General features: G+C 34.4%; 2 protein-coding genes across 3 annotated transcripts; one reads left to right on the top strand and one right to left on the bottom strand.

The window, feature by feature from the left end:
* The first annotated feature begins 837 nt into the window (after positions 1-837).
* Positions 838-11,357, top strand: LOC106664577 (circadian locomoter output cycles protein kaput). 2 transcript variants are annotated; one of them, XR_001340206.1, is made up of 18 exons: positions 838-1,074; positions 1,240-1,284; positions 1,934-2,082; positions 2,165-2,256; positions 2,328-2,417; positions 2,511-2,613; positions 2,691-2,786; positions 2,858-2,924; positions 4,074-4,205; positions 4,265-4,371; positions 4,454-4,601; positions 4,671-4,780; positions 4,851-4,972; positions 5,247-5,341; positions 5,400-5,543; positions 5,611-5,736; positions 5,797-5,904; positions 10,207-10,315. XR_001340206.1 is itself a non-coding variant. In XM_014390432.2 (18 exons), exons 1-17 carry the CDS (start codon positions 1,034-1,036, stop codon positions 10,306-10,308), a joined length of 1,755 nt encoding a protein of 584 aa, XP_014245918.1. In that variant the 5' UTR covers positions 839-1,033; the 3' UTR covers positions 10,970-11,357. The 2 variants fall into 2 exon arrangements, 1 of the variants encoding a protein (XP_014245918.1); XM_014390432.2 differs by lacking the exon at positions 4,851-4,972 and adding an exon at positions 10,970-11,357 and having other exon boundaries at positions 839-1,074; positions 10,207-10,308.
* A 3,369-nt stretch (positions 11,358-14,726) lies between these two features.
* Positions 14,727-17,902, bottom strand: LOC106665916. Its single transcript, XM_014392728.2, has 3 exons — positions 17,836-17,902; positions 17,365-17,474; positions 14,727-16,100 (listed from the first exon to the last, which is right to left on the bottom strand). Exons 1-3 carry the CDS (start codon positions 17,854-17,856, stop codon positions 14,954-14,956), a joined length of 1,278 nt encoding a protein of 425 aa, XP_014248214.1. The 5' UTR covers positions 17,857-17,902; the 3' UTR covers positions 14,727-14,953.
* Positions 17,903-18,830: the final 928 nt, after the last annotated feature.

The raw sequence follows: 18,830 nt of genomic DNA, 5'->3' as shown, positions 1-18,830 counted from the left end.
ACCTTTCTCTGCATTCCAAGCACATACCGGGCTTTTGCTAAAAAGTGTCCATGTGTCACACTTGCATGGCCTATCGGTTGAGAATTTCTTTTCTTCTACGAGTCAAGTCCTCTGAGGGCCACCTATCGACAGTGTTCTTGATATGCGAATGAGGACGCCTCTCTTTTAATTATGGTTTTCTTTCCATTTTCAGTGTCAGGGAGCCAGATCAAGGTGGTTATGTTGGAAGTTTGGGACGATCTGGCCTTAACCACCTCCACCTTTATGTTACCCCTAGACCTATGTGTCTGGGTACCCAGATGACAACCACTCCAAAAAGAGCGCAACGAGAGGTTGAAGGAGAGATAGAGTAAAGACATAGATTTTAATAAAATTACAAGAAAAAGTTCCAATTATTTAGTTATATATTTTCATAGTTTTCACAGTCTAGTATTCTTTATTTAACCTATTTTGATATAAATTCAAGTACTTTATTTTTTCTCTTTATATTGTTTTCTTATATTTACTTAGTACTATATTTACTGTTATGTTTGTTTACCTTGTTTTTCCTTGTGATATTAGGCTTCCAAGTTTTTGTTTGTAATAAATAAAAAAATTAATAAATTTTGGCGTGACTGAGAGCAGTGGGTTTGCAGAGGGGCGAGTATTCACATTGTGATCGGTCCCTCCTGAAATTTTCAGATTCCTCTTTTATACAAACAACATTAAAAAAAACTTGCCAGTAATATTTATGGTATAAAGTGAAATATTATTGTTAAAATTACAAAGGGAAATAATGTTTTTATATATAGGCTTGTTTTTGTTTTAGGTCCAACACTGATGAAACGGATTAGTGATTACCGTCTAGCAGTTATCAATCAGGAGGTATTCTTGTTTGTAATTTCAGTTTGTACCTTGTGTTGATTTTTGGCAGTTGTTTATTTGGAAAATCGTCTAAAAAGTGAAAATCATCTTCGTCGAGACGTGAAGTTAATTGTTGTTTTCTTGTTCGTCATTCCTTGGTTCTAATATGTGAGGTGAAAGGTGGTGAAACATGTCAAACTTTATTAGCCCAAGCTCTACAAGACAATCCGAGTAAGATTTATTCAAATGTACATAAATATTAAAGAGAACAAAAGGAAAATAATATTTCCTTTTGTTTCTTAACGTTCTCGGTATTATAATTGATATGTGTTTGTCAGAGAGCATATTTTGTACAAAACCGATCATGATTTTAATCGCGAAATTCATCCTTTTCAGTGATACTATGGATGATGATGCCGACAACAAAGATGACACTAAAAGGTATTTAACACTCTACTTCTACTCGACTTTCTTTAATATTCAAACGAAGAACAAACAGCTGAAAAGAGTGAGATGATTGACACCTATTCATAATTTTGTCCAGGGATATTAATTTTTACTTTTCTGCACCGAAAAGTAACAATGTCAATTTTAATATTATTACAATTAATTAAGGTTTTTAGTTGAGATAAAAAAGTCAATGGCACGAGCGGGATTCGAACCCATGATCTTTGGCTTGATACGCCGCTGCTCTACCACTTGAGCTATCATGACCTCGATCCACTCGGACACCAACTTCCCATCTCAACCGCACCTCTTGAATTTTCCCTCCTTTTTGCCATTTTTCAAGAGGTGCGGTTGAGATGGGAAGTTGGTGTCAGAGTGGATCGAGGTCACGATAGCTCAAGTGGTAGAGCAGCGGCGTATCAAGCCGAAGATCGTTGGTTCGAATCCCGCTCGTGCCATTGACTTTTTTATCTCAACTAAAAACCTTAATTAATTGTAATATATTAATTGGTCAAGCGGACCACGAAATTAGTGAATTTAATATTATTACTTGCATTTTGTTATGTGTGACATATTAGATATGACTCTGTTTTGTTATTTACTGATTATTAATAAGTTATTTTATTATTTATTTTTTAATTAGAAAAACAAGAAATTTAAGCGAGAAGAAAAGGCGGGATCAATTTAATATACTGATAAATGAACTTAGCTCCTTGGTTTCAACGAATAGTCGGAAGATGGACAAATCCACTGTTCTAAAGTCGACAATATCGTTTTTGAAAAATCACAACGGTATGTTAGAAAAAATGTTTTTACATTTTAATATTCGATCGATTGGTGAAATTTCACTTTTTTTTTTTTCTTTCAATTTTAGATATTGCTGTACAATCGAGGGTTAATGAAATACAAGAGGACTGGAAGCCTTCTTTCCTCTCAAATGAAGAGTTCACACATCTCTTTTTAGAAGTAATAGTTATTCTTTTCATAGTAATTGCGCCTGGGCATCTTTTTTTTTAAACCTGTTTACTTTTTTTCAGGCTTTAGATGGATTTATAATAGTTTTCACCTCGTCTGGGAGGATTCTGTATGCTTCTGAAAGCATAACATCTCTTCTTGGACACTTTCCTGTAATATTTTTTTAATATTTAATTTATTTATATAAGAATTGTTTAATATTGATTTTTTTAATGATTGGCAACTTTAATACATTTTTTTTGTAGAATGATTTACTTGCAATGACTTTGTATGATATCGTATATCAAGGGGACCACTCAGAACTGTACAATATATTCTTAAATCCTTCTGATTATGAAAATAACAAAGGTAAAGTGGTATAACATTTATCAAGGTTTTTTTTTCTTTTCATAATTTTCTTATTTTTTTAATTATTTTATTTTTAGAAGATGAATTATGTTTTACATGCCATTGTCGTCGTGGTGGTACTGATATTAAGGAAGAACCGTTGTATGAGGTAGTCCAGTTTCTTGGTAATTTCAGTAAGTGACACATCAACATATATATTCAGTATATGCATATGCAAATATCTAATTTTTTGGCATTTTAATAGGGAGTGACATGGATACTCTTTGTGATAATAGCCTAAATGGACGTTATACCACAGAAGGAGATACAAGGCCTGTAACATGATTTTTTTCTTCGGCAAAGTATAAATACATATGATGTAGCTTATTTATCTGAGTAGAGAGTAATGAACATTCTATTTCTGAATCTATTTTTGAAAAATAGGATGGACCCAATATTCTTTTGTCGCAGTTTTCTTAGTTAGATTTTCATCTTAAAATTGTTCTTGTCCAAGCACTCCATGTGTTCGCAACAAGCGCTCATTTACACGCGATCGTTTGTGCGATTCAACGTCCCATGTGTACTAAGCCTAGCAATAATTTTTAAAAAAATTTTATTTAACTAAATTGCTTTTATCAAAGGATTTCAGTATGTTTTGGGCGAAGTGGAACGGGAAAGAAATTTTCATGGGTAACAGTGGGAATTGAGCCCATGAATGTAGGGTCTATGAGCTGAGAATTTTATTGTGCTAACCACTCATTTACGACAGTCCCCAATGTTAAAAGAGGATAAAATTCAATTTCAAAGCTTTACATTAAAAATGTGTGGTGATTAGTGACCGTTAGTCGATGTTTATTCAGAAATCGTTGAGATGCGATCTGGTGTGATGTAGGTTTCAGAAAAACATTTTCTTTATCATGCCAACGTTTTGATCTTTATTGAGATCATCTTCAGGGCCTGGGATTTACAAACAAAACTGCACTCTCAACACGACGCGCAAGAATGGTACACTTACGCAGAAAATAAACACTTTGAGTGAGTAGAAATACTTTGATTGAATATAAATTTTTTTTGCATTGTATAATTTCACTTTTTTCCACAACCTACATGTATTTGTTAAATTTAAACAATGTTTGTAAATCCCAGGCCCTGAAGATGATCTCAATAAAGATCAATCATGGCACAATAAAGAAAATGTTTTTCTGAAACCTACATCACACCAGACCGCATCTCACGATTTCTGAATTTACATTAAAATTTGTAATAAATTATATATATGTATTATGCAAATAGTGTAGAAATGTGTGGTGATTAGTGACCGTTAATCGATATTTATTTAGAAATCGTGACCGCACCAGACCGTATCTCACGATTTCTAAATAAATATGCAAATAGTATTGAATTAAGTTTGCCATATTATTACTTGGGAAAATCAAAATTGATGTGAGGCCGTATTTTTAACTATTTGTTATAAATTTTAGATGGGTTTTTGTCGGCACTGGGAGATTACAAACACCACAACTTATAAGAGAGCTTTCCGTTATCGACTCAACAAAATGCGAATTTACTTCACGCCACAGCTTGGAGTGGAAGTTTTTATTTCTTGACCATAGGTACATAGTCAATTGTTACTTTTATATTGTTGATTACTTCTCAACTTACAATTTTTAAGGGCCCCTCCAATTATTGGTTATTTGCCGTTTGAAGTTCTGGGAACATCTGGGTACGATTATTATCACATTGATGATTTAGATAAGGTAGTTACGTGCCATGAAGCTTGTAAGTATCAATTATCAAGAAGTCAATTTTTATAATAATTTGAATTAATTTATAAATTTTACTATTAAATTTTTTTTTCCAGTAATGCAAAAGGGAGAAGGGACCTCGTGTTACTACAGATTTCTTACCAAAGGGCAACAGTGGATTTGGCTGCAGACAAGGTTTTATATAACATACCATCAATGGAACTCAAAGCCAGAATTCATTGTATGCACACACCGGGTCGTTAGGTACGCATTGATTACACACTAGAGCTTTCTGTTACTTTATCTTTTTTTTAATTTAATATTTTTTTTTAGCTTTCACAATGTATTAAAACAAGGTAACGGAGCGTATGAAACTATTGAAGGATTGGAAAAGGACAAGTCATACGAGCGGAATCAATACTCCACTATTTCTAAATCCACAGGTACTGATAATTTATATTACAATTTTACTATCACCATTGAAAGAAAATTGTAAACAAATTCTTAAACCAGTAAAATCAAAATATGGGACGATGTCTTCAATTCTGAGCAGTGGAGTCTTTTATGTGCCAAGCTTTAAGCAGTTATATCATCATCATCATCATCTTCATCAACAACAACATGGCTATACAAATGTAGGCAAATACAATAAATTTCAGTGTGTATTGATGGTGATGGTAATATAATTACTGAACGCTCGACATTAATTGACATGCTTTTCTTAGACCATCCTTTCATGGTATAATACCAATAAAACTGTTTAATTACAATATATTAGCTTTTTCCTTAGTGATTAAAGTAGCAATTTGAAATTAGTTTATATATTGTCCAGGCTGTTTAATTTTTAATTTGTTTAGGAACAACTTCCAAAGGTTTTTATAAAATAAATTTTCTTTTCTCTCCTGATAGTTTGTAAACAGGAAAAGCAAATGGGATCAGACACAAATTCAATGTCAACAGATTCCCCTCTATCAAGGCACTCGCAACTCACTTCTCTTAGTGCTGTAAGTATGAAATAATCAGAAATCGTACTACAGTTTAATGTAATTGTTTACAAAACAGCAATCGAGGCCGGGAAAAGTCGGCAGCACCGTCAAGAGTGAAAACAAAAGCTCAACAAGCGAAAGGACAGGCTATACGACCCAGTCTTTTACAGTTGTCGGCATTCCGACTCAATCCGTCATCACAACCATTCCCCCACAGAGGGTAACTAGTTCATTATGCGAATGAAAATTTCATGCGAATTGCGTTGAGTACATTATAAAACTTCCAGGTCGACCAGCTGGAGAGAAGGCAGGAAGAGCTTCAACAAAGAATAGTCGAACAGCAAACGGAGCTGCGGCAAGTGACTGAGCAGCTTTTTATGGCCAAGTATGGCCTTTTCCCACCAGTTTTGAATGTAAGTAATTGTTTATTGTTTTACCTTTACTTTTTATAACAAATTTCTACGTTTTTCTAGGTTTCCCTTCCTTACACAGTTACCCAGGCTGTAAATATCTCAAGCCCAGACCTTTACGCAACTCACTCATCAAGGGCTGTTCCTCCAGTAATTATTGACCCCCTTCAAGTAAGTTTAAACCAACTCATACATTACAACCCATTCAAATGCCACCCCGAGGGTTCATAGCTTGTTCATATAACCCCCTAACTATGCACCTATACACCTATGCACAGATGCACCTATACACCTATGCACCTATGCACCTATACATCTAACTATGCACCTATACACCTATGCACCTATACAACTAACTATACACCTATACACGTATACACCTATGCACCTATACACCTATGCACCTATACATCTACCTATGCACCTATACAACTATGCACCTATACTTCTATATACCTAACTATGCACCTATACACTTATGCACCTTTACACCTATGCACCTATACAACTAACTATGCACCTATACACCTAACTATGCACCTATGCACCTATACAACTAACTATGCACCTATACACCTAACTATGGACCTATACACCTATGCACAGATGCACCTATACAATTATGCACCATTACACCTATACACCTATGCACCTATACAACTAATTATGCACCTATACACGTATACACCTATACAACTAACTATGCACCTATACACGTATACACCTATACAATTATGCACCTATGCACGTATACACGTATGCACCTATGCAAATATGCACCTACACACCTATACACCTATGCACCTACACACCTATACACCTATACAACTAACTATGCACCTATACAGCTATACACCTATACACCTATAAACCTATACACCTATGCACCTATACAACTATACACGTATACACCTATGAACCTATACCCCTATCCACTTATACACCTATGCACCTAACTATGCACCTATACAGCTATACACCTATACACCTATGCACCTATACAACTACACACATATACACCTATACACCTATAAACCTATACACCTATGCACCTATACAACTACACACGTATACACCTATGCACCTATGAACCTATACCCCTATCCACTTATACACCTATACAACTAACTATGCACCTATACACGTATACACCTATACAACTATGCACCTATACAACTAACTATGCATCTATGTTAAAATTTTCTTGTTACAAAAAAAAAAAAAAAAAAAAGGAAACAAAAGGCTTCTCAACATTGTGTACCCATCTATGAAGATGAACATTAACTGAAAATGTAAGACTAATCTTGCCTGTGATATTGTGAACTTATTCTTTTAATTGGCGAACTACTTGTAACACACTGGTTAAAGTTTTTTCACCACTCCTTCACATAAATAAAATGAAATTAAGATACAAGGTACCGTACAATAAACTTGTTAATCAATCAACTTTAAATAGTAAAAAAAAAAAAAAAATAATAATAAGTACAAATGAATTTTTTCATTGTAATTCATCATCACATACATTGCTGTTTTTTCTCTTTCTCGGGTTTTACCTTCTACCATTCATAATGTGTTTTAAAATAGAAACAAACTTAACGGGCATTATTACTTTTTGGCTCCCAAGCCAAAGAAAGACTGATAAATGAAAATTGAGGCATAAACAAGTAATAGAAAAAGTAAAGGTGGGATGATTATGTAGATTCACTTTTTGTAAATGATGGCTTTAATCACAGAATTTGTTGGCTCTTACAATTCAAGTCAAAAATCATGTTTGTAACTCCTTCAACCTGATGATGAGCTTTTGACATTCTAAATCAGGATAATTGTGTAAACAATAAATTCTGAGATTTGACATCATTTACAAAAAGGAAAAAAAAACATAAAATAAAAATACCAAGGTGGACGGACAGAGCTGATCAGCGAGTGTTGAACAAAAAAGAAAACATTTTCTTGGGAAATTCTAGCCTTAGAAATTGAAAACTTGGACAAAGCACATTATAAAAAAGATTTAACCCTCAATTAGTTTAGTGGTTACTGTAAACTCATAAAAATTATTTATTTTCCCTTTTTTCACTTATTAAAAAAAAAAAAATTAAAAAATTGTGAAACAATTGCAATTCTGTGCAGTAATCCATGCAATAATTCTAAAAGGAGAGTTAGCAATAAAAATATGCACTTATACAGGAATCAGGTTTTTAAAGCAATGCTGTCTTTATTTTTCTATTCACTATACAGAGAAAGTGGTGAGACATTAGGGTGTCCGAATTGCATTTGTCATCGCTTATGGTTCTGGTTAAATAATCCCTGTAAATTTGAGAAATATTTGAATAAAAAGTATTGTTATTCAGACACTTTGTATATGTGTAGTTGGATGTTAAGCTTCTTGTATAATTTTTTTCCTCCAATTATTAAATATTACAATCTAGCTATTAACATAGCCAATATTATTAATAATAATAAATTATAATAATAAATATTAATAATAATAATAAAATAAAATATTACTTATATTTTTTTGTAATAACTACCATAGACAATAAAATTTATATACATAATAGTTGTTTTTTTCACTGCACAAGCAATAAAGTTTGATGCATTTGAATTGACTGACTAGGCGTTCAACGTTTAAAACTGGGTTGGCTTGTGGACCTGTTGATAAAGTAAAAGCTTACTTTCAATGGGCAAAGGATAGCTTTTCTGCCCATTAACCAGTACATTTTCCAAAATTTGTTGGTGAGCTCTTCACTTTTCTTAAAATATTTTTTATTTTTTGTAATCATATTTCTATCGCAAGTGTGCATCTAATGTCATACCAGTTACTTTGCCTTGTTGGGGTATGGACCTTGTTGGCATAGGAATTTCAAGACTTGAGGTAGGCTGGTATGTATTGAATTTTCTGGTTAGTGAAGTCCACATGTATCGATTTTTCTTTATTCAGCTTTATTCTCCATTTTTTTGCCCAGTGATAAATCCAGGAAACAAAATTGTTCAGTATATTAGCCAATTGATCATTGCATTCTCCAACTGCCATAATTGTTGTACCATCAGCCATGGTATCGTTTTCACCTGGCAGACGGATTAATGTCCATTGTCTTTTGTAAATTTAAATGTAAAAACGAAAGTTATTATTGTTATTATAATTGTCGCTTTCTGGTAGATCAATAGCGAAGAGCAGATATAGTACAGGGCCTAATACACTGCCTTGTGGCACTCCAGCATGGGTCGGTTGTAGTTCCGAATAGGCCTCTTGCTTATTTTGGGCGTACCTTTCAGCAAGGTAGGATTCGATTAGTTTTGAGTATTTTACTGGAATGGAGTTTCTTACGTTATATATGATACCTTCAAGTCAGACATCAGATGTTTGGGCCACATCTAGGAAAACAGCCGAGAAACTGTTTGTTTTTCTTCAAATGCTTGTCCAATTACTCAGGTGATTTGGTGGATCTGGTTAATCGTAAAGGTTCAGTATTATTTTTTTTCTCCTCAATAATTGACATTAACATTTTAGGCAGAAGTTATTCAAATAATAGTAGTAGTAAAGTTATTGGCCTGTATGATCTGAGCTTATGTTGAGGTACGTTTTGTAAAGGAGGTAAAAGTCACTGTGAGTAAGAACCATTCTTTACAAAAAGTGAATCAACATACTCACCTCACCTTTATTATTTATATTCAAATAATGGAGTTTTTAACGGGGAAAAAGAAAAAGAGAATAGGCACACATTTCTTGAAATGTGTCAGGTGTTTTTACACGGTTCCATTTTAAGCGATAATTTATTTCTTAATTTCTACCTTCTTTTCTGTTGGTTTGGAATTTATAAAAGATATAACCGATTACTTTATATAAGCTTAAATCTGCACATTGATGTACATATGTATACCCATGTGCAGAGTTGAACACTTCTCACAGCTGGATGGCATTCCGGCTATTGTGAAATTTACATTAAATTACCGGCTTGTCTTAAGAATTACTCATCTCAGATGTTGGCAGTCTGACCTTTTTTTTTTGTTTTGTTTACACATCTAGATTATTTCAGTCACAATCAGTTCCTTAAGCCAAACCCATTCATACTTTCACTCATTCTTAAATACATTCTTTCCTATTTTCATACCATTCACATACAGTGGAGGAATACTTGATATTGGAATACTAAGTATTCCTCCATCACACCCTACACATAATATATGAACTAATCTAATTGAGGGTTGATGGAGTACTCAGTATTCTACCATCGGCCTTCTCATGTAACAATAAGAAATACTTTTAGTCTTAATATACAAAGAAATACAAAATGAGATATCTATAAAGTACTATGTACAGAAAAACAGCTCTGTTTTATATCAAAATCTGAAATCAAGTACTCACTGCTATGCTAAACCACAATTTTTATATAGATATAACTAATTGTGCAGAAGTGCTAAATGGTTTATTTTTTAAAAAACACGAGTTTAATTATTTATTTTTTATTTGCTCAGCAAGTTCACTCGTCAGACGGTTACACACTCTCACAACACCAGGCTGAGATTATGTTTAACCCTGCCATCGACTCGCCTAACTCTACACCCACCAGTCATTAAGTAAGTAGTCTTAAGGCAAAGAAAATTCAAGACAAAAAAGTGTATATGTTATTTAATGTAAGTACAAGCATTTGGGCTGTGTCAATTAACTTATTTAAATATTTGATTTTATAAAAGGTTATTTATAACTTTGTTCTCAAATTAAATAAAGCATTGTAAGGAAGAGGTCAAAGGTACCTATCAATAAAACAAATTTAGTTTTTAATTGTTAGGTAGTGTATTTCAATGTTACCAAATTCTCTATGTTAAATGTCATTAATATGTTAAATATAAATTAGTCAGTATTTAGTGTGATTAGATGTCAAATATAGCAGTGTGATTTACTTTTACTTGATCTAGCCTTTTTGTGATAAGTTGTTGATTTGTCAAATCTCAGTTTTTTTATTTTTTTATTTTTAAAGAGTGAATTATTAATTATTTTCTCAATTAAAACAAAGAAAGCGAGCAAAAATTAGTAAATAATTTATGAAGCAGTAGTTGTAATCCTTGGGCTAATTGTTTTGAGGCTTTTAATATATATTTACAAGTACTTTAAAAAAGTACTTTTATTTGTTGATGAGTGAGGGGGCAGCAATCCTTTTTTTCTTTTTTTAACAAAAAGGAAAGTTGAATAAATTTTTAGGCTGTTTGAAGTTGATGCATGTTATGTTTTATTTTCTAGGATGATTTGATTGTACCAAGCATTGGTCATCCATGATGTCTAAGGGTAGTTGGATGTATTATTTGAATAATAAAAATAAGTCGACTTTTTGATAAATGTGTTCATATATCCAAATATTGTTATATTAACGTTAAACATTGTTACATTAGAAAATAATGCCTTAGTTGATCATTTTTACTACCCATAAAAAAGACATTCTATATGAGATTCATATTTGCTATTTAATGAGGGTAGATTGTTAAAATTATTTCATAACAATCAAATTACACCCTTTAAAAATTCCAAATACTAGTAGCTACAAATTTTTAGCAGTGTGGCACAATTTTTGTACCACATTAAAAAGTTTCAAAACCCGACAATCCTTTTCCTCCTTAATTGGTCAATCGGACCACGAAAACTAGTGAACTTAATCATTATGTTTTGATACTAATTAGGATTAGCTATGATGACTATTTTTACACAATGAGTTTATTATTGTTGTCTTTCCAACAGTGTTTTATTATTATTTATGATAATTATTCTCTTTATTTAAAAAGAATTAACATTTAAGAAAAAACCTAGTTAATGTGAGTTTCTTGTGCTTTTATGTTTATTTCAATTTTTGTCAATTAAAAGGACAACTAATCTTTCGATAAAGTTAAACTTAGAAATAATAAAAAGTTGAGCAAGTAATTGTTTTCTCTGAGCAGAATCATGATTATATTTGAATTTTACTTTTACATTTTTCACTCTCCCTTTTATTTGTTAATCAGAAATTCATGATAAAAGTAAAGTGCATTTTATTGACAATACTGATCATTTTGTTTTCTTATAAAGGCTGTTCCACTGATCATCGTTGGGGAGTAGGAAGTAGTACTGCGATTTGAGCAGCATAGCGGAATAGTTAGTTTTGGATTTTGGTTAGTCGATTATTTAGGGTACAGCCACTGCTTTAATTTTATTATTAGCTTTTATTTGCTCTGTTATCATAGACTTGATTAAATAAAAAAAAATCAAGTATTTTCTCAAGTTCCTTTTATTTTTTGATTATTTTTGTATAATGACCACTTATTTTTTGAATTTCAATTTACTTGCCCAGCAAATCAAATTAATTATTGATTTGGACGAAAACAATTGTGGTTTTTGTATTTATACTTAATCTGCAAAAGAGGGATTGCAGTGTAATAAATAATAAACTACTTCAATAAATTGTCACATTCCATATTTTCCTAACTACAACAAATTGTATTGTATTGGAAACTATTTTAATATGTATAAAGTATATTATTTTGTACAGTAAATGTTTGTATTTTTTTTAACCATTACACCCTTGCATTGTACATTCCCAATGAACTATATCTCCCACGTCATAAAACCATCATATTTGAGCGGTTCTTCTTCAAGCATAAATATGTAGGATTCTGTATCTTTGCCATCTGCAAAGCCGCCTCCCTTACGTATTTTAAATCCCTCTTGTACCAGCACTGCATCTCCCTCCAAACAATTATGTCCTTTTGTTAGATAAGAAAGCTTTTTTCTCAATTTTTAGGTTCAAATTTTACGATTCTGACCAAGACTGGGAATTCTTTTATTATTATCATATTTTCTCTGAATTCTTAATATTGCTACCATTTCCATTTTTTTATATTTTGTATTGTGATTTATTTCAACTTATTCTACTATTTTTAACTAAAAATCTTTAAATGCAAGTGCTAGATTTGTAAAAATTTAGAAATGAAAAATGAGGGAACTTTGGAATTCACTTATTGGACATAGAAAATCCAAGAATCTTCTAACCAATTTTGGTAGGAAAGAAATGACAGAATGTGTCAAAGGAAGCAGGAACAGACTGTGAATCCTAACAGGATTCCTAACAGGACACTGTAGATTAAATGGACACCTAAAGAAAAGTGGAACAATCCAAGATGGCACATGTAGATTCTGCAAGGAAGCAGAAGAGACACCAACACACTTACTAACAAACTGCGGAGGTACATTAGCCCGCAGGAGGAAATGTTTTGGGATGTACAATGTGACCATAGAAGAGCTTCAACCAATTGTAAAAATTTTGGTGACCTTACTGTATCAGAATAAAGTTTTTCTTCCTTTCTTGTAACCAGGGACCGACGTTTTACCTAACCTGGCACAGGTTATTTCCATTTTTACGAGCCCAGTGATTTTTCCATACTTCTTTTATTTTACTTGAAATTAATAGTTTTAAATCCGCGGGGCGTACAGATTGGGAAGCGTCGTGGGGTCTTCCGGCGTTTTCTTTGGCCATCCTGTCTGCTTCTTCGTCCCCGGCTATCCTCATCTGGCCGGGAACCCATGCCAGCACGACCTTCCCAACTGCGTCTATATTTTACTGCTCTTTTATCTTATTTATTAGCGGGCCCACCGAGGCTCTTCTCCTGAGTTTCTGGACCGCACTGTGCGAGTCGGTATATAATAGAAATTTTTTTAATTTTTATTTTTGATCAAGCTTGGCATGAGGGAAATGACGTTTAGTTACAACGTGTACCAGCTCGCAGCAGTAGGTTGTGATAATTGTTTAACTTCTCCATCCTTGTACACGGCACACCCCACGCCCTCTGCCGTTTTGGAGCCTTCTATAAAAACTGGTATGACATCTGTATATTCATCTATTAGCTTTACATGCATAGTGGGGTATCTCGTTTTCTTTAATTTAGCTATGGCACCGTACGATGAAGGAGGTGAGTAACCAGGGTGGCGTTTCGGGTTGGTTTTCTGGGTCCACCTGGTCCAGTTCGACTACCCGGGCCGTTCAAATCTCCTTGGCAATTATGGCCCGAGGGAGGCCTGTGACCTCTACGTCATCGGCATTTTGCCTTACGAATTATACGGCATTTATTGTAGAATTTTTTGGAGTTGTATAATTCAGCCAGGAGAAAAGCTACCCACCATGACCTAGCCGATTAGTGGGGCTGCCTCTAGAGAACCGGCACACCTCCTCCTCCCCAGACCCTGGGACGCCGTGGATAGGAAAAAGGAAAAGTTGTTGTAAGGGAAGGGTTGTCATGGGAATGAAGGGTAAGGTTTTAGGGTTAGTAAAGGGATGGAACATGAAGAATGGCCACCATGTACTTCCCTACAACCTCTTGCCCGGGATATAGAAGTTCAGGGAAATTATTCGTTTGGAGAATGGATTAAGAATTTTCGAAATTCAAGGAAGAGGAAATGAGATGTGGTCCGACGTAACTTTGGACGCCCATCTCTTCGTCTTGACCCTTGGCCGTTTTCTCCTTTCTCTGATCACTTTCGCTAACCTTCTTCATTATGTAAAATTTTCCCACATCCAATAAAAATCCTTGCTTTCACCTTTTTTCCCTTGTCATTTTTCTTTCATTGATCGTGAACGGGTCATTTTTTGTGTCGTTTTGGGTCGAGCCATTCTGTAAAGATAAATGTTAAGCATTTGAAATATATATATTTAGACGTTTTAGTTTTTTTGTTATAAATTTAAATTAATTTGAATACTAGATTTTTATTATTCTTCTATCTGGAACAAGAATTGTTGCTTGCTTTAAGAATTGTATATTTTTAAAAAATTCAAATGCTTAACTGGTTTGTAAAATTATTTTTGAGGTAAGTATATAGTTTGTTGGTAAATTATTCAGTGGATCTTTTTTAATGAAAATATAAAGAAAGCATATAAAAAATACGAAAAATTAACCTATTTTCACAAGTAGGGTAGTAGGGAATCAAGAAAATGAATAAATATTTGATAAAAAATAACAGTTGTTATTTATTGGTATTAAAATAACAAAACATAACAAAACAAACAAATAACGTCAACATCACATATACAGTAATAACGATTTTATATACAAAAGCCAAACGTAAAACTCGCTTGGTGAGCAAATCTAAAGCTAGAAAAGGCACAGTTCGTCGTTTTGTACTTAAGGGGTAAGTCATTTTGTTCACATCGACGGTGTAAGGAGAAGGGAAACTGGGATTTGGCAACATTTTTTTAAAGGATCAGTCTTATTTCGGGAAGGAGACGTTGTTGACTGGCGCCACCTGAGCCACTCCAACGCCGATCTTGCTGGTGTCTGCAGCAACGGCTGTATCCTTCCTGTCCCAGCCGTGGTGCTCCTCGTGGTGCTCCACGTGGTGTTCGACATGGTGATGGTCGTGATGGTCCTCGTGGGGATGGTGTTCTTCTTGGATGATTATCCACTCGGATATCCACACGGGCTTCCAGACTTTCTTCCAGGCAGGGACCCAAATCTTCTTCCAGTCCGGAACCCAGATTTGCTTCCAATCTGGTTTCCATTCGAGCTTTTTGGACGGAACCCAGTATTGTTTCTTCTCAGTCCTCCAGATTTGCTTCCAATCCTCCTTCCAGGCGAGTTTCTTGTCGGGTACCCAAACTAATTTCTTAGCCGGCTTCCAGACTTGTTTCCAGTCTTCTTTCCATTCGAGTTTCTTGGATTCGACCCAGTATTGTTTCTTCTCCGTTCTCCAGATTTGTTTCCAATCTTCTTTCCATTCGAGTTTTTTAGATGGCACCCAAATCTGTTTCTTTTCCGTCCTCCAGACCTTTTTCCAGTAAGGCTTCCAGACGACCTTCTTTTTCCAGAGATCGTGCGAGGTGTATTCCCATCCGTGTTCGTCCTTGCCGAGATGTTTCTCTCCGGGGATTCCGATTTTGATCAACTCGGGCTTCCAGAGTTTCTTCCAATCCGGGACTTGGTATTCTTTCCAGGCGGGCACTTTGATTTCGACCCAGACGGGCTTCCAGACTTTCTTCCAGTCGGGGACTTGGACTTCTTTCCAAGCCGGGACTTTGATAGGCACCCAGATAGGCTTCCAGATCTTTTTCCAGGCGGGGACGGAGTATTCTTTCCACACTGCAACCTTAGTCGGGACCCAGACTGGCTTCCAGATTTTTTTCCAATCGGGAACCTGGATTTCTTTCCACGCCGGTTTCTGGGTTGGCACCCAGATGGGCTTCCAGATCTTTTTCCAAGCTGGTTTTGAGACCTGCTTGTAGGCGACTTTCCACTCCTTGACCCAATCCGGTTTCCAGATTAGCTTCTTCTTCCAATAACCTTTGTGCTCGTGGTGGTGATGATGGTGATCATCGTGTTCCTCGAACCCCACTCTTTTTTCAATTTGAGGCTGAACACTGAAACAAAATTATCGATCTGTTAATATTTTTACAAATTGTCATCAGATTTGATAATAAGTTCAAATAACTGATTAATTAAGTTTGATTTGGTGCGATCTATTTGCAAATAATACGAGTAACGTTTATGAGTACAGCAGTAATTAATTTTCAAAAATTAAAGCTCAAATTCTTAGGTTTTTACAGAGTGTACGGCTTAGTTTCTTGGTTATTTACTTCCAGGTCTTAATTGTTTACGAGAAACTATTTTTTTCCCCAAGGAGGGACTGTGCAAATAGCCATTGATGACTTAGGCGCCGGAAAACATTTGGAGTATGGTAGATGAGTGACCATAAATCTTGTCTGTCCAACGTTAACACTTTTAGGTCTCGGCACTGATGCCATATGTACTCGGTACCCGACGTATTTGATTTATTGCAAAATTGGCTCTGTTAGACTAAAAAAACTCCTACAGTTCTGAAGTCTTCAGTTCATTTATTTCGCGTTTGTTTATTTTGCAATGAAAGGTTTTAACTTTGCAGAAAATAAATGTGAATTACAATAAACAATTTTTACAGCTATCAGTGTAAAGCTATTAGGTAGCTCACTTTAAAATAAACAGTTTAAATATCAAAAGAAAACAATAGAAAAAAAACTGAGACGACTTGGAACGATGAAGCACCTGACTTAAGCAAAATTACAATTTTTAATTAAAGTTTACTGAAAAAAGTGTTCGTACAAGGTTTGATATATTGTTTGACACAAAAACTTGAGACTTAATTTGTATAATTTATACAACTCTAAACTATGAAATGTGAAATTAAAACCACGATAAACTCGGTTAATTGCAAGTAGATGTGATGCCAATTAGTTTCGGTAGGCCAGTTAATTTTGACTTGACGTTAAACGAAAAATTAATTTTGATAAACTACCAATTATTTTTATCGTGTTATTAACAAATGATCTTCACTTATAGTTAAAATAAGGTTTTGAGAGAAAAGTTATTGTTTTCGTTAGGTAAAATTTACCAAAGACGATGCTTATTTGTAAAATTTAGTCATAAACTTATTTTATTAGCTTTTGTTAATAACCAAAGCGTTACATTCTGAAATGCTATGTGCTGACAGTCTAAAAGTTTAAGTAATGTTTAATTTGAGTTGAAAATAAAAGTTTGTTTTATCTATCTCAGCACTGCATGTTTTGAGGGCATGTAAGTGATTTGTTAATAATTTGTTTGTTTGAAGTAATAATTATGTTTAGATTTCTTTGATTGATTTATACATACTTCGTCGCCTGTTGTTGAAGTGCTTGTTGTTGTAAAGGCAGCTGCTGTTGCGACAAATCTACTGCTTTGCCGGTGACGAGCGCCACACAAACCGCGACACCCAACCACACCTGCAACACACCAGTCAGTTAATGAAAATGCTAACAAAAGCAAGAATAAATAGACAAATAAAAAGACGTGTAGTAAAGGAAGTCATTAATGTCATAAATTAAAGTATAAAAAAAATAGTGTAATAAAAAAAAACAAATCCTGTCGAAAACTGGCGTCCAAAAGTTTCTAGTAGAATTTGCAGTACTTCGTTGTCTGTCATGTAAAACTTTGTATTAAAGGAATGAGCAGACAAATAGAGAACGAATCCACATTCCCGTCCACACTGTAAAAAGTCCGTCTTTTTGTTGTTGTTGCATTTTAAGCACGTTAGTCCGAGGGCACGGGTATCAAAGTCACAGAACACTTCAACTGTACACTGACCACTATGTGATGACGGCCCATCTCGCTGTAGGAGAAGTCGGCTGGACACTGTCGACTCTTGGGAGATGGGCCCATTTTATATTGAGCGGTACCTGGCCGGGGCCGAGTGTCTGGAGGGGTACCACTTTCACTCAGGTGGGGAACCCGCGTACAACCCTCGGGACCCCGGACCCTAGGCAGTCCTGGAGTTTTTCCTCCCTGTTGGATAATAACAGAATTTTAATCCCTGGAATTAAATTTCTCCTCAAAAACTGGAACGGGAGCCGTTACTTAACGCCGAAATGGAGCATTTCTTTTCTTTCGGCAAGTATTTTTTTTCAAGAATTTTAAGAATGCTGTGTGCAGGGGCAAAGAAATTCGAAACAATAAATTTTTGATAAAAATATAAGGATCACTCTTTATCAACTGTACGTATACAACTTTCGAAAACTGTTGATTTCTGATAAACATACGAACAAATCTTGACCAAATAAAAATCAAGCGAGATAAATAGCTATTTTATTTACAAATTTGCTTATAAATAAATCTAAAATACGCGGTCTCGCCGTTAGACGCTAAATATAGTAAAATATCGGTTTCTATAACTGATTTTAAAGCTTTTTTAATAAATAATGTCTTTATCCTCTGGAAAAATTATGGGGAAAATTAGGTAAAATTGACCAACAGGTAGTCGACGAGCGCTGGTCCGTCCATTCCCGCTGTTTCTTAAACTTTCGACCAGATTCGTCTCATATTCGGCTTTTTTTTAAACATTTGGCTCAAGGTGTTCATTTCTCAAGCGGAAATGTTTGCAACAATCAACTAAATTAAATTTTTAATAAAAGTGTTAAATTTATTTGGTGTGGTGGTTGCTGACCGTTAGTCAATGGTTATTCGGAGATCGTGAGATGCGGTAGGTTTTAGAAAAATATTTTCTTTATCGTACCAACGTTTCGATCTTTATGGAGATCATCTTCAGGGCCTGGGGTTTATAAACTTTGTTTAAATTTTTCTAA

The sequence above is a fragment of the Cimex lectularius genome, unplaced genomic scaffold (assembly GCF_000648675.2).
Source record: "Cimex lectularius strain Harlan isolate CLEC.00 unplaced genomic scaffold, Clec_2.1 scaffold340, whole genome shotgun sequence".
NCBI classification, from domain to species: Eukaryota; Metazoa; Arthropoda; class Insecta; order Hemiptera; family Cimicidae; genus Cimex; species Cimex lectularius.
This window is presented reverse-complemented; position numbering and strand designations above follow the sequence as displayed.

Coding starts and splice junctions, on each gene's coding strand:
- LOC106665916 (XM_014392728.2), bottom strand. CDS start 17,856: ATGGGCCGTCATCACATAGTG. Junction 17,475..17,835: donor TGGGCCGTCATCACATAGTG/GTCAGTGTACAG, acceptor GGTGTGTTGCAG/GTGTGGTTGGGTGTCGCGGT. Junction 16,101..17,364: donor CTTCAACAACAGGCGACGAA/GTATGTATAAAT, acceptor ATTTTGTTTCAG/TGTTCAGCCTCAAATTGAAA.
- LOC106664577 (XM_014390432.2), top strand. CDS start 1,034: ATGTCAAACTTTATTAGCCCAAGCTCTACAAGACAATCCGA. Junction 4,372..4,453: donor AGTTACGTGCCATGAAGCTT/GTAAGTATCAAT, acceptor TTTTTTTTCCAG/TAATGCAAAAGGGAGAAGGG. Junction 4,602..4,670: donor TGCACACACCGGGTCGTTAG/GTACGCATTGAT, acceptor ATTTTTTTTTAG/CTTTCACAATGTATTAAAAC.